The sequence below is a fragment of the Parasteatoda tepidariorum genome, chromosome 5 (assembly GCF_043381705.1).
Source record: "Parasteatoda tepidariorum isolate YZ-2023 chromosome 5, CAS_Ptep_4.0, whole genome shotgun sequence".
NCBI classification, from domain to species: Eukaryota; Metazoa; Arthropoda; class Arachnida; order Araneae; family Theridiidae; genus Parasteatoda; species Parasteatoda tepidariorum.
The window spans coordinates 45786260-45798545 of NC_092208.1; the positions used below are offsets into that span (position 1 = coordinate 45786260).

Genomic DNA, 12286 nt, shown 5'->3' on the forward strand with positions numbered 1-12286 from the left:
CAGTCAGAGATTGGACGATAGTCAAAATTTACAGAAAAGAGACGAAACAAAATGTGCAGAAACATGGGGGGGGGAGGAATTTAATAAAGATTAATGAAAAGAGAATAAGATATTTTTAAAATATTCAACAAAAAAATTTTAACATTAAAAAGCGGGAAAATAAAATAATTATGATTAAAATAATAATTATATAATTATTAGATTATCTCATATATATTTTTTACTTCATATGTCCTATTTCCGTTTTGATTTCTTGGTTGCTCCTCATACCATTATATTAATATATTTTACTTTGCCTATATTAGTACAATATTGGAACTCTTTGTGGATATAATAGTATTACCTGAGGACGAGATTATATCTTTTGTTCATACACTGGTCGATAAAATTAAGAGATGGAAGACATTTTTCCAAATATCTCAAAAAATACTGAATATAAATAAATGAAATTTGGTATGGATATAGCTTATTCCATGATAATAAAGTATGCAAAACAAAAATGAAAGTTCCATTCACTGGCAAAACCTATTGCCAATAAATCCAATGTAGTCTGAATTTAAGGATAAAAGATGACAATAAAAGTTAGGCTTGTACAGTGTGTGTAATGCCTCTAGTATGGTGTATGGTCACCCCTGACAGACAGACAGCATGTACAACGAGTTACAACAGCATACTGTTAAGAAGGGAGTTAAGGAGGACTTGTGGAAGACCCTCCCATTCTTCCACCAGAGCAATTTTTAATTCCAGAATGGTTCTGGGGGGAGGTTGGCGCATCGCAATAGCTCTCCCAAGAGCATCCCAAGCATGTTCAATAGGATTCAAGACAGGGAATTTGGACCGTCCAGAAATAGTGTCATAGAAATGTGCGTCATAGTAGAATATAGCGTCATAGAAATGTGCGAAAATGCTTTCCATCTCTTAATTTTGTCCACCAGTGTATTATTTTCCGGCTTTTTAATTTATTTTCAATAAAAATTTTTAAATATTTCAAAAATATTTTATTTTAATAAATTTTCTTTAATTTTCATTAATCTTGATCAGATTTTTCTATGTTTTGCCTGTAATTTTAGCTTATTTTATGAGTTCGAATTACTTGAAAGCTTTTGCGCAGTTAATAAAACTTATTATTATTTTTCTTAATTTTCTTCATCATTTTATCTTTTCTTTTGATCATTTTTGCCTCTATTGTGCTATATAGATACAAGATAAAAAAAAATTAACTATTTTTTATGTTATTTTTTTTATCTAAAATCTCCTCCTTCTTAATTTATTATTCAAAATTAAATGCGTTCTCACATTTTATTATTCCTTTTATCATCCGTTTTTGGATTTTATTTTTAGACTGAAATATGCAAGAATTAACATTTTAAGTTTTCCCTTTAACCGAACCGTGAGGGTCGAAGAAATCCCTCGACCTAAGTTTCAAACCAATTAAAAAATTGTATAAGTCTGTTTTTTATTTTGCGCACTGTACTTTCTCAAACATTAAAATATAAATATAAATTTACTTACTTGTCTCAATAGCACAAATAAGTCGAGAGTCGTGTTCATATTCTGAAAAATATTTAAATTTTATTAGGGATGTTCTAAATGCATATCTAAAAACTCATTTTTATAAAAAAAAAGTTTTTAGAAAAAATAAAGTATATGATAATTTAGCGTAATATTAATAACTTTCTGATCTTGGTTTTGTAGACGACTTATGCTTACTGAGCAACACCCTTCAAGGCATGCAAACAAACATAAACATCTTAAATGTAGAAATAAAGAAAATGGAGCTTATTATCAACCAAAATGAAATTAAAATTTTGAAAGTTAATCCTGAACAATTAAATGTCATATTCTGAGAGAATAATAAATTAAAGGAGGTAAGCAGATCTTACGTATCTTGGAAGTATAACGAACGATAAAGGTGGAAGTGGTTGAGATATACTAAATAGATTAAACAAAGTCCGAAGCAGTTACGCTATTCTTAACAAATTCTGGAAAGATAAAAAACAACAAATGCTACAAAAATTAAAAGTTTCAATAGCATTTTTAAATCTGTTCTACTAATTGGATCTGAGATACGGCACTACAATGAAAATATGTAACATGAAAAAAACATGATTAAGAGCTGTTTAAAAAGAATCTTGAATATCAAGTGATTCCATAAAACTTGTAACGCAGAAATCCTTAGAAAAGCAAAACAGAAACAGATTGGTCTGGAAATTTAAAAACGTAAAATGAAAGGTCATGTTCTACGTAAACCTGAACAATTTAAAGTAAAACAAGTATGTGGTTGGAACCCTCAGAGCAACAGAAAAAGAGAAAGATCTATAGTTTGTCTACGGTAAGAACTTCCCCCGCTACAAAGTCTGAGGCCATCTTCTGTATTAAAACAAGAATAGCGCATTTCAGGGAGAGTAGCTTCTCTTCACTCTAGGGCTAACACAATAAATTAACGGAAGAAAAATATTCTCTTTCTCTCTTGCCAACCCCAGTCGAAACCTGTCCTGAACAATGACTCCATACCCCTACTTGAAATAGTTATACCTCGTTACCATAGTTCACCACCACGGGTCCAGACGAATGGCTGGTGTAGTTCTTACTTAAGACAATCTATAAAAATACTTGGGGCAGGACGATTGTAAACGAGTTGAAAACAGGGTCAAAAAATCTGACCACAATTAGAGTGAGATAGAAAGCTATGTTAAAAGCCCTTTGCTCCAATTCGGAGTGAAGAGGAATAAGTATAGAGACGAAAAACTCACTGAAAATTGTAAAGCTTGGTACTATGCCAAAACGAGTGATATTTGCTCGAAATATAAAGGTTAGGTACATTAATTACTAATAATGAACAAAATGTCTCAATATTCCAAAAAAAACTATATGTTTTTTTTTTTAAACTATATATTTAGCTCAATTAATACGCTTGCTACTGTACAGTTTTAATGAAATCAGAAGCAAGTTGTAATCAAACCAGCAGATATGCTGGTTTTTGCAAAGTTTATTTAATTCCATTCATTCCATATGTAAATACTGTCTGAAGGATGTGTTAATATTGTCTGAAGCATGTGTAATAAGCTTCCCTCCTGGTAACAGGAGAGCCCTCCTCAACTGGTGCAGGCATCATCAATTTTGAGCAAAGGCACAGTCGCTAAAGTTCTTTTCAATGATAATTGAATTAAGCATAAAAAAAGATTTTGGATCCGTTCCTATGTCAAGAGAACTAGGGACCCGATTACATCTCTCCATCATCATGGAAGTCACGATGCAAACGTATGTGATGTTGGACGGCCCTACAGACTTGACTTCACTAAGGTATAGGGATGAGATGCCATAACAGTGAACAAAATTACTCAGAAGCATCATCGATTCTTAGTTCAATTTTATGAATGAAAACACGCGATCACATAAGGTTAAAAACTATTAAATAAATTCCTGAAAGTTGAAATAATCAGAGGATGCACTGGTCTTCCATATATCTAGATCTAAATCACATAGAAAATTTCTAGAAAGAGCAGTTGTAGCTCACCATCCACTCTCGAAAAACCTTCCGTTGAAATAATCAGAGGATGAACTGGCCTGCAAAGTGGTTGTTTTATCTGACTCCCAAAGCCGCAATTCAGGCGATCAGTTCGGCTGGTCTGGCTGCAACAAATGAAATCACCCAGTGTCGGCAACATCTACTAGAACTGTGTCAAAAACAGAAACGTGTGATTCTTCAGTGGATGCCGGGCCACTGCGGCCTCTTTGGAAACGAGCAAGAAGATGCCTTGGCAAAAAAAGGGCACGAGGCTTCTTCAATCGAGTTCCTCTCCCCTTTCGTTTCATTCCGTGAAGCTTTATTTAAGGCAAACTTTAAAAGGGCAATTCAGTGAACAAATAAATGACAGAGTAAAATCTAAGCGCTGGAAAGCTGAAGATCTTTTGAGGATTCCTGGCAGTCCTCGTCAGCACGCTGTAGCCCAATTCCGTCTACTAACCGGACATGATAGCCTTGCAGATCACCGTCACCGAATTCGGATCTTCTCAAGTCCTTACTGCTCCCTCTGTAACTCTTATATCCCTATGGATAGACACCACCTCCACCACTGTGCAGTCCTTAAGGGCGACTCCGAGACAGGGCTTTATTGGAAGGCCAAAGAACTTATGAGGCAATGACTTCGATCAATTTAATGTTGTGTCATCTTTACTTCTGTTCCTGTTCATTTATTTTTATTTTTTCCCTGCCATTAGAAATTTTTAAAAAAAATGGACTGGCCTTCCCGATATCTAGATCTGAATCACATAGAAAATTTCTAGGATTTTCAAGAAAGGCAGTTGTAGCTCACCATCCACTCTTGGAAAACCTCTCAAGGCTAAAACCTACCCATGATGGAAAGGATTTTTTGTTCCAAGACATCATATTTATCGCCCAAAATATTTGTGAACCTCAGAAAGAGCATGAGAGTTCATAGAGGTCTCTGCATTGTCGTCAGAAGGGTTAATAACCAATTTAAAACCCTTCACAAGTGCAATTTTGATGCAACATTTTTGGATTTTGTTGCTATGATGCCCATTATTCGTGATCTTGAGTACCATGACTTATTTGTTATAATTGTATTTCTCATACTATTATATATTTACCTATATAATGTGACTTGATTCTCATCAACATTTCTTGAGCTAGCTACGAACATGTGCTTGTTCCTTAAATTTTAACTATGAGTACATAATAGCCGAAGAGGGTGAGTCTTCCTTTACTCAGCCGACTGATCTGGTGTTCGACTCTATACGTGGACGTAAATGAAGAGTTCTCATATAGTAAACTCAATTGTGGAACCTGGAACATGCAACTCTCATTGTAACGAAGGCGGCAACACCACAACTCCAGTCACCACCATCCGACTCACTGATTGACAAAATCTAACATTATCCATCTATCACAACAGATGATTAAACTAGATCAATCAACTAGGCCACATTTCACTGTTTGTTAGATGTGACTTGAACACACACACAAATTAAGAAAAGAATTCAAAATTTTAAAAGCAATTAAAAATAATAATACTTTCTATGGAAAAACGCGCAAAGCAGCAGTGAATCCGAAAGGAATTGAAACAAGAGAAACAATGAAATATGAAGAAAATGGATAAATATGACAACTGAAGCTGAGGTCTTCAGGGGGTACCAGCTCCGGAAGTCGTGAAAGCGAAACCTTTTCTGTCAAGAGAGCACGACAAAAAGTTCAAAATTGTTCTCTCTGTACCCCCAAAGGTTTTCCCCTAAGTCCAGGAAAAGAATATAATACATAATATGAAATATAAAATACTTAGGTCTCAGGTAAAATAGCGAGAAACTTTAATGGGAAAGTTTTCTGAATTAAAAAATTTTCCTTTTTCCAAAACTGCTTCTGGTATAAATTAGACACATTGTTTTCTAAAAACGTTTTTGAACCCTTTTAAGAAATAATTAGAAAAGAGCTATTTATACTTACGCAACCAATCATAGACAAATCTTTCAAAATACACTGCAAGAAAGATAGTTAATTAATAGCTTAAGTCATAATATTTTAACTGTCTATTTAAAAGTTAATTAAAAGTTTTAGAAACGTAAGATATGCAATGCATTTCAAAATGTAATCATGTACTTCTCTAAAAACTACTCCTAAAAACTGATTAAAACATGATATCTAAAACTAAAAAAACAACACTTAAAATTGAATCCCTCATTTTGAGAGAGTAATAAGACACAAAAGTAAATTTTTTTTTCAAAAACGTTGTGACACAAGTTTATGGTTTAGTTCCGAGATTGCTTTCTCCATTTTTGCTATCAATTCAATTTTAAAAATTCGTGTCTATGTACTAATTTAATTTACATATTTTTTCACTTTACTATAGAAAAGTACAGAAAAAAGTTGCTAGCGAAAGCAGCTGTAAAATTTACCGAATCAGTGTTTTGAACAATGCTTCAAATATAACAACTGAATGACCCACCTAGCCAACTACTGCAATGCCCAGAATTCGAAGACATACTTTAAAAATACAAAGCAAAACTGACAATAGATGATCGTTTGATTATCAACGAAAATTCGACTCTAATTTCTCAAGAACTCATATGAGTTTTACTACTATCATGCTCAATAATATGAAACCCATTCAACTTATTCCAAATATGATTTTTCGACAGGTAAGCAATAATCTAACTAAGTGTATTTTCGTTTTTTAAAAATTAAAATAACATTAACTCCTTTTTCTTAGAAGAAAAACAAGGACTCTCAAACATGAATTACGAACAATAAAAACTACTCTTTTCTCCTCTTACAATTGCCCTGTGGAATGCAAAGAATATTCTTTCAAAATTTGCGGAATTTTTTGATTTCATATCAAGATGCAATCCAGACATTATATCATTTATAGAAACACTCATCAAACCAAGCAATAAAATTAAGATTTCTAATTATAACACTTGTAAATGTGATCGAATTATCCGCACTGATGGTGGTTGTGGCATTTTCATTTACACAAAATACTGTTTTAAAAATCAACACTAAGGAAAATCGAGATCAAACTTCAATTATTATTCAATTTAACATTAGAAACCTCAAGTCATGATCTACTTACTTCTTAGCAAAAATTATTTCAAATGTCCTTTCACTTCAAACATTGACACTATTGCATTTGGAGATTTTAATGCTAAGAATTCTATTTGAGGCTTTGGAATAAATAAAACACTCGAAAATCAACCTCGCTAAATAAAAAAAAATGTATGCACCAGAGCAACTAATATGTACCCGCTTTTCTGGCCGATACTCCTTTGACATCCTTGACGTTATGATTTCAAATCTTTCATCACCTTTTGCAATAGAGACAAACAACGAGCTTTACAGCGTTCCTAACCTTTTGCGAATCATTATTAACATTGAATATAAAGAAAGCAAAATCTTTAGAAGAAAGACAGACTAGTTTCTTTTCACCAATACTCCAAAATTTTAACTCTGATTAAGATAATATTTCCATTAATGAAGACGCCAATTCTACAATAGAAAACCTAGAAATATTAAATCCTACAAAAGTGGAACAATAAAAGCTTGACTAAACTGAACTCTTTCCGACCAACATGAGTCCCACAGTGGACTGATCTTAAAGAGACGGTTCCTAGTAGAACACCGAAGTCACGTTCATTGGTTGCGGTCAGTAAGCGAGGTGACAGCTTTGATCAGCCTGCGTAAGGACTGAAGGCGCGTAGTATCGGTCCTTGTTAAACTGTTCTACCGTGAAGTGCTCGGCTTCNGGCCCAGAATTCAAAGACATTCTTTAAAAATACAAAGCAAAACTTACAATAGATGATCGTTTGATTATCAACGAAAATTCCACTATAATTTCTCAAGATCTCATATGAGTTTTACTAGTATCATGCACAATAATATGAAACCCATTCAACTTATTCCAAATATGCTTTTTCGACAGGTAAGCAATAATCTAACTAAGTGTATTTTCGTTTTTTAAAAATTAAAATAACATTAACTCCTTTTTCTTAGAATAAAAACAAGGACTCTCAAACATGAATTACGAACAATAAAAACTATTCTTTTCTCCTCTTACAGTTGCCTTGTGGAATGCAAAGAATATTCTTTCCAAATTTGCAGAATTTCTTGATTTCATAGCAAGATGCAATCCAGACATTATATCATTTATAGAAACACTCATCAAACCAAGCAATATACTTAAGGTTTCTAATTATAACACTTGTAAATGTGATCGAATTATCCGAACTGATGGTGGATCATTTTCAAAGATGCTTCTGAGACTGTCACCGATAGCCCATAGTGTAGCTCTAGTGCGAAATAAATAAAGTACCTACCTACCAAAATGAATAATTACAAACTTTCTAATCATATCAGGAAACTCATGAAAGTTAAAAATAAAATTAAAAAAAGATATAAATATACCTTTAGTCCTGACCTCAAGAAATAGCTTAAATCACCTTAACAGAGAAATCAGCAACATGAGCACGACATATCCCAATGATCTTTGGAATGAAAATCTCAATAGCCTACACACTGAAAATAATTGAACTTGAATCTTGAAACAAAAATACAGTCAACACTTATATAAAAAATAGATACTTTCCCAATAATTAGAAGCAATCAGAAATCATGCTTTTCTCTTGCAATCAGAAATCATGCTAGAAAATGGCTTCCTCTCATGAAAACTACCACTCCATCAGTCTCCTACCAGTGCTATCAAAAATCTTGAACAATTATTCAGCGACGATTTAATGAGTATCTGCAAAACATACTAAAGCAATAATACGAATTTTGTAAGAATCTTTCAGCTACAAAGCAGTTTGTTAGCATACTGGAATATCAGTAAAGCCAAATTCAAACATGAAATTTCCTAATGCTCATGCTCGACGCTACTAAGGCGTTAGATATAGCTTACAAAAAGGACAAACTGCTTAATTGCATTTAATTTAACTGACGATCTCCTTTTAATTTTGAATTCTTATCTCTCCAATCGCCAATTCAGGATGAAGATTAATAATAGCTACTCATCATATAGAATTATAAGAGTCGGTGAATCACAGAAAACTATTCTTGGACCGCTACTTAACATTCGATGTACTTCTGATTTTCCCATTAGTTATGAAAATCCATATGAATTCACTTTTATTGGTGAAACGCAGTTATCACTTAATCAATGAGACACACGCATGCAGTAAATCAACTACAAAAGAAAATTACAGACGCTGAAGTGGAAGACCAGATTACATCCTGACAAATATTAACTCTTAGCTTTTAATTGTTAAGAGAAAGGACTTGAAATTCCAGATATCAAGATGTATAATCAAATTATTAAACTTTCTATACAGCACCAAATACTTAGGAATTACAATTACTTCAAACGTCCATACCAAACATAGTATTAAAAATGCAAATCGAGCCTAATGGGACTTAGACTCAATACTCAACTCCAAGTTACAACTTGATTTCACATATATATGTAATTATATATGGATTATATATATAATGGCAACGCGTCCTAAAACTTTATGATCTTACCCTAACTGGTATATCTAAGAAATAAATTCTTCACTGTAAGAAAAATTCTTAAATGTCTTGTTGGCACAACAAAATGCATAAACTACAATGGCATTTGATCCAATTTGAAAATTAACGATATTAACTCATTCATCGAAAAACTAACTCCTAAATTTTATGAAAAAGCCAGGGAAGGCACAACCAGTGACTTCAATCAACTAAATGATATCGAATTGATCGAGGATAGTACGAAACACAATCATAACTGCTTTTTTCCTAAGGCAAATCTAGCGATGTATTTATTAAACTTTATTAACTATATCTTTTGCCTTTGATTAAACTTTTTCGAATTTATTTTTACTAATTTCAATTTTCTTTCATTTACACACCTAGTTTTACTCCACTATAATTTATCTTTAAAGCAATATGCGAACAACCCCTTGTGTAGCTGTCAAGGGATCAATCAAGGGACAACTATAGAATGATGACCAAATCCAGAAACGAGTGGTAATCACCACAACGACTAGGCCATCACATTAGCAGAAGTATAGACTTTTCTTTTGGCTTAATTGCTATGATATAACGTTAAATTATATTTTAAGTTATTGTGACTTTTAATTGTTTTGGTTTAATTAATTTTATTTAATGTTAACTTTTGATTTTTGTAATATATTTAGTCAAGTCTTTTTGGACTTTTGTTTTAACTTAATTTATTTATAAATATTGTATTTATATTTTATAAGTACTTTATTTCCTACTTATGCTTATTTTATTGTATTTTGTTATTCGATTTATGTCTAGACTCCACGATATTACTTCAATTTTGTACTTATCAACTTACTAGCGCCTGGCACAACATATTGTTTATTACATATCTATAATTATCAATGAATCAGTTAACAACTCTTCACTGAGATAACGGAAACAGCAACATTCTCCATTCCCTTTTCTTTGAATCAGTCCTATTCATTTTTTTGCAATGCTTTTGCGCTTTAATTTATAACTAGAAAATTTTTTGCAGATTGATAGTAATCTATATAGGCAAAATGAATAATAATTTTAAAAAATGCACAGTGAGCAAAAAAAAAAGGAATCCTGAAAAACTTTTATATCTTCACATTCTAGGACTCAGTCTTAAAGGTTAAAGGAGATGACCTCAAATGTGCAAATTTATTAGTGCAGACCATATTTCAAGTTACGGAATCAGACTCAAAAACGCACTTTCTCTGAATAAACGAAATTATTTTTCGACGAAATAAGATTTTAGACCCCCAAAATGTAGGAGGTAGCTGCAATCTAGGAAATGTGGTTCCAATAGTTTGGTCAGGAGAACGATCTCAAGTTTGGTCACATTAATGTAAATTCTACTTTCGTGTATTTAACCAAATCTTGAGAAGAATTCAAGTTTTAAATGGCAAAATACAAAATGTGAGCGAATTTTAAAAATACGACTTTTTCATAATTCGATTTCTCATGAATAATTCATCCGATTTAGTTCAAATTTCGCATTTTGCCTTGCAGAACTACAATTCTTAAGATGATGTAAAAAAATTGTATACCTCACAACTCAAAATTTTTTCGACCATTATTTTATAAAATAATAAAAAATAATAAATATTTACTAAAATTTATTAACGAATTTTATAATTGTGTGTAAAAAAATTTTCAATTCGTTTAAAAATTTCTCTAGATATGGCAAAATATGCAAAAAGGGAAATTAGCATTAAGGGGTACAAATTTTGGATCGCTCTCCTGATCAAACAATGGGGACCATATTTCCCAGATTGCGGCTACTACCCATATTTTTGGGGTCAAAAATTTGAATCAGTCAAAGAAAAATTGGACGTTTATTCACGGAAAGTATGTTCCTGTGTCTGATTTCAAAACTTAAAATATCGCCTTCACGAATGAATTGGCATATTTGAATTTATCCCCATGAACTATTAAGATTGAGTCCTAGAACGTGAAGATCTGATCATTAAATCAAAAGTTTTGTCCGTGGTCGGTAAGTTTTCTTTTCCTTATATTTTTTATTTTTTTAATTATTATTATTATTGCTCACTACTGTACTCTATTTTGTAAACCATCTGTATAGCTAAAAAATTTTTTTGCAAGTATTGTTTTTACCAACCTCAACAGTATCGAAAACCATTTCAGCTACCGGAATGAGAGGACCTTTCAACAATGGATTCATGTTATTGAACGCATTCTTGTACAAATCTTGGTACTGTGAAATGTCCAGGAAACCAAGGGGTATGTCTCTATAAGGTAGATGCTCACCACCAATATCTGAAATAATTTGAAACCATGATGTATAGATCAGTTAGGTTGGCAAACGGAATATGTTTAAAAGAGAATTGAGTATAAAACATAGTCATGATACATTTATAGCACTAGAAAAGTTAAAACCAAAGATTTTTTTTTTAAATAAAACTAAAATTTTAGAAAATGTATTTAACTCATGATAAAAAAAATTTAAAAAAAGCCAATTAAAAGAGAGAGATTTTTTCCATCTAGTTAAATGCATTATCAAGTATTTTTCAAAGCCCCAAGTGCCCGTCATTAACCAAAAAGAAGAAAAAAGTATTTTTCTAAGCTCTTTCGCGAATGAGAGTAAGAACGAAACACTTTAAATACCTTAAACATGAGTCAAAATTATGGTTATAAATTACATAAATCACATTGCTACAAAAGTTACACTGGAGAACTTTCTTTTTCTGCTTCATTAGATTTTTTTAACAGTTCTGTAATATTTTCACTTCGCTTATTTCAAACCTGTTATCGCTTACATTTTCTTAAATGACATTTTTAGTCTGTTTTTTTACAAAATGTAACGTTATGTTAAAAACGTTATGTATAACAGAGGGTTGCGTAAATAGTGCAACAAATTTCTAGGGGAGTAAAGGCACATAATCAGGATTAAATTTGCATAAAAACCTTTGCCCGGAAATGTCGTCGTGCGCTGCAATGGTCGCTTACCTATTAAGACTTGTTCAAAAGCACACGGAGAAACAGCTAAAAATAGGGGGAAGTGCCCCTAGAGACGTATGATGACATTTCCGAGCATGAATTCTAATGCAGTTTTAATCCTGATGATGTGCCCTAAATCGCTTAGAAATTTGTCGCAACATTTACGTGACTCCCTGTCATATATGGATGGGTGGTCTAATGTAAACAATAACAAGCGTTCTGAAACCGGAAGAAATTTAGAAAATTTCCGGTGTATCCCTCCGCTTATGTTATGACTACGAGGCGATGTGTGAATGTCGTTCAATAATA

The 12286-nt window shown here is 32.3% G+C and overlaps 1 protein-coding gene across 4 annotated transcripts in view; it reads right to left on the bottom strand.

Annotated features, from left to right (window-relative positions):
* Window positions 1-12286, bottom strand: part of LOC107450231 (uncharacterized) — a 53463-nt gene that overhangs the window by 37939 nt on the left and 3238 nt on the right. For 2 of the 4 annotated variants that reach the window (XM_043049902.2, XM_071181394.1), the window contains exons 2-4: window positions 11139-11296; window positions 5462-5494; window positions 1513-1554 (exon numbers count right to left, since the gene is read on the bottom strand). The exons of 1 other annotated variant lie outside the window; for it this stretch is intronic. In XM_043049902.2, coding sequence (XP_042905836.1) covers window positions 1513-1554; window positions 5462-5494; window positions 11139-11296 — 233 coding nt within the window. The remainder of the gene's footprint in view (window positions 1-1512; window positions 1555-5461; window positions 5495-11138; window positions 11297-12286) is intronic. One more of the 4 variants, XM_043049903.2, reaches the window with a different exon arrangement.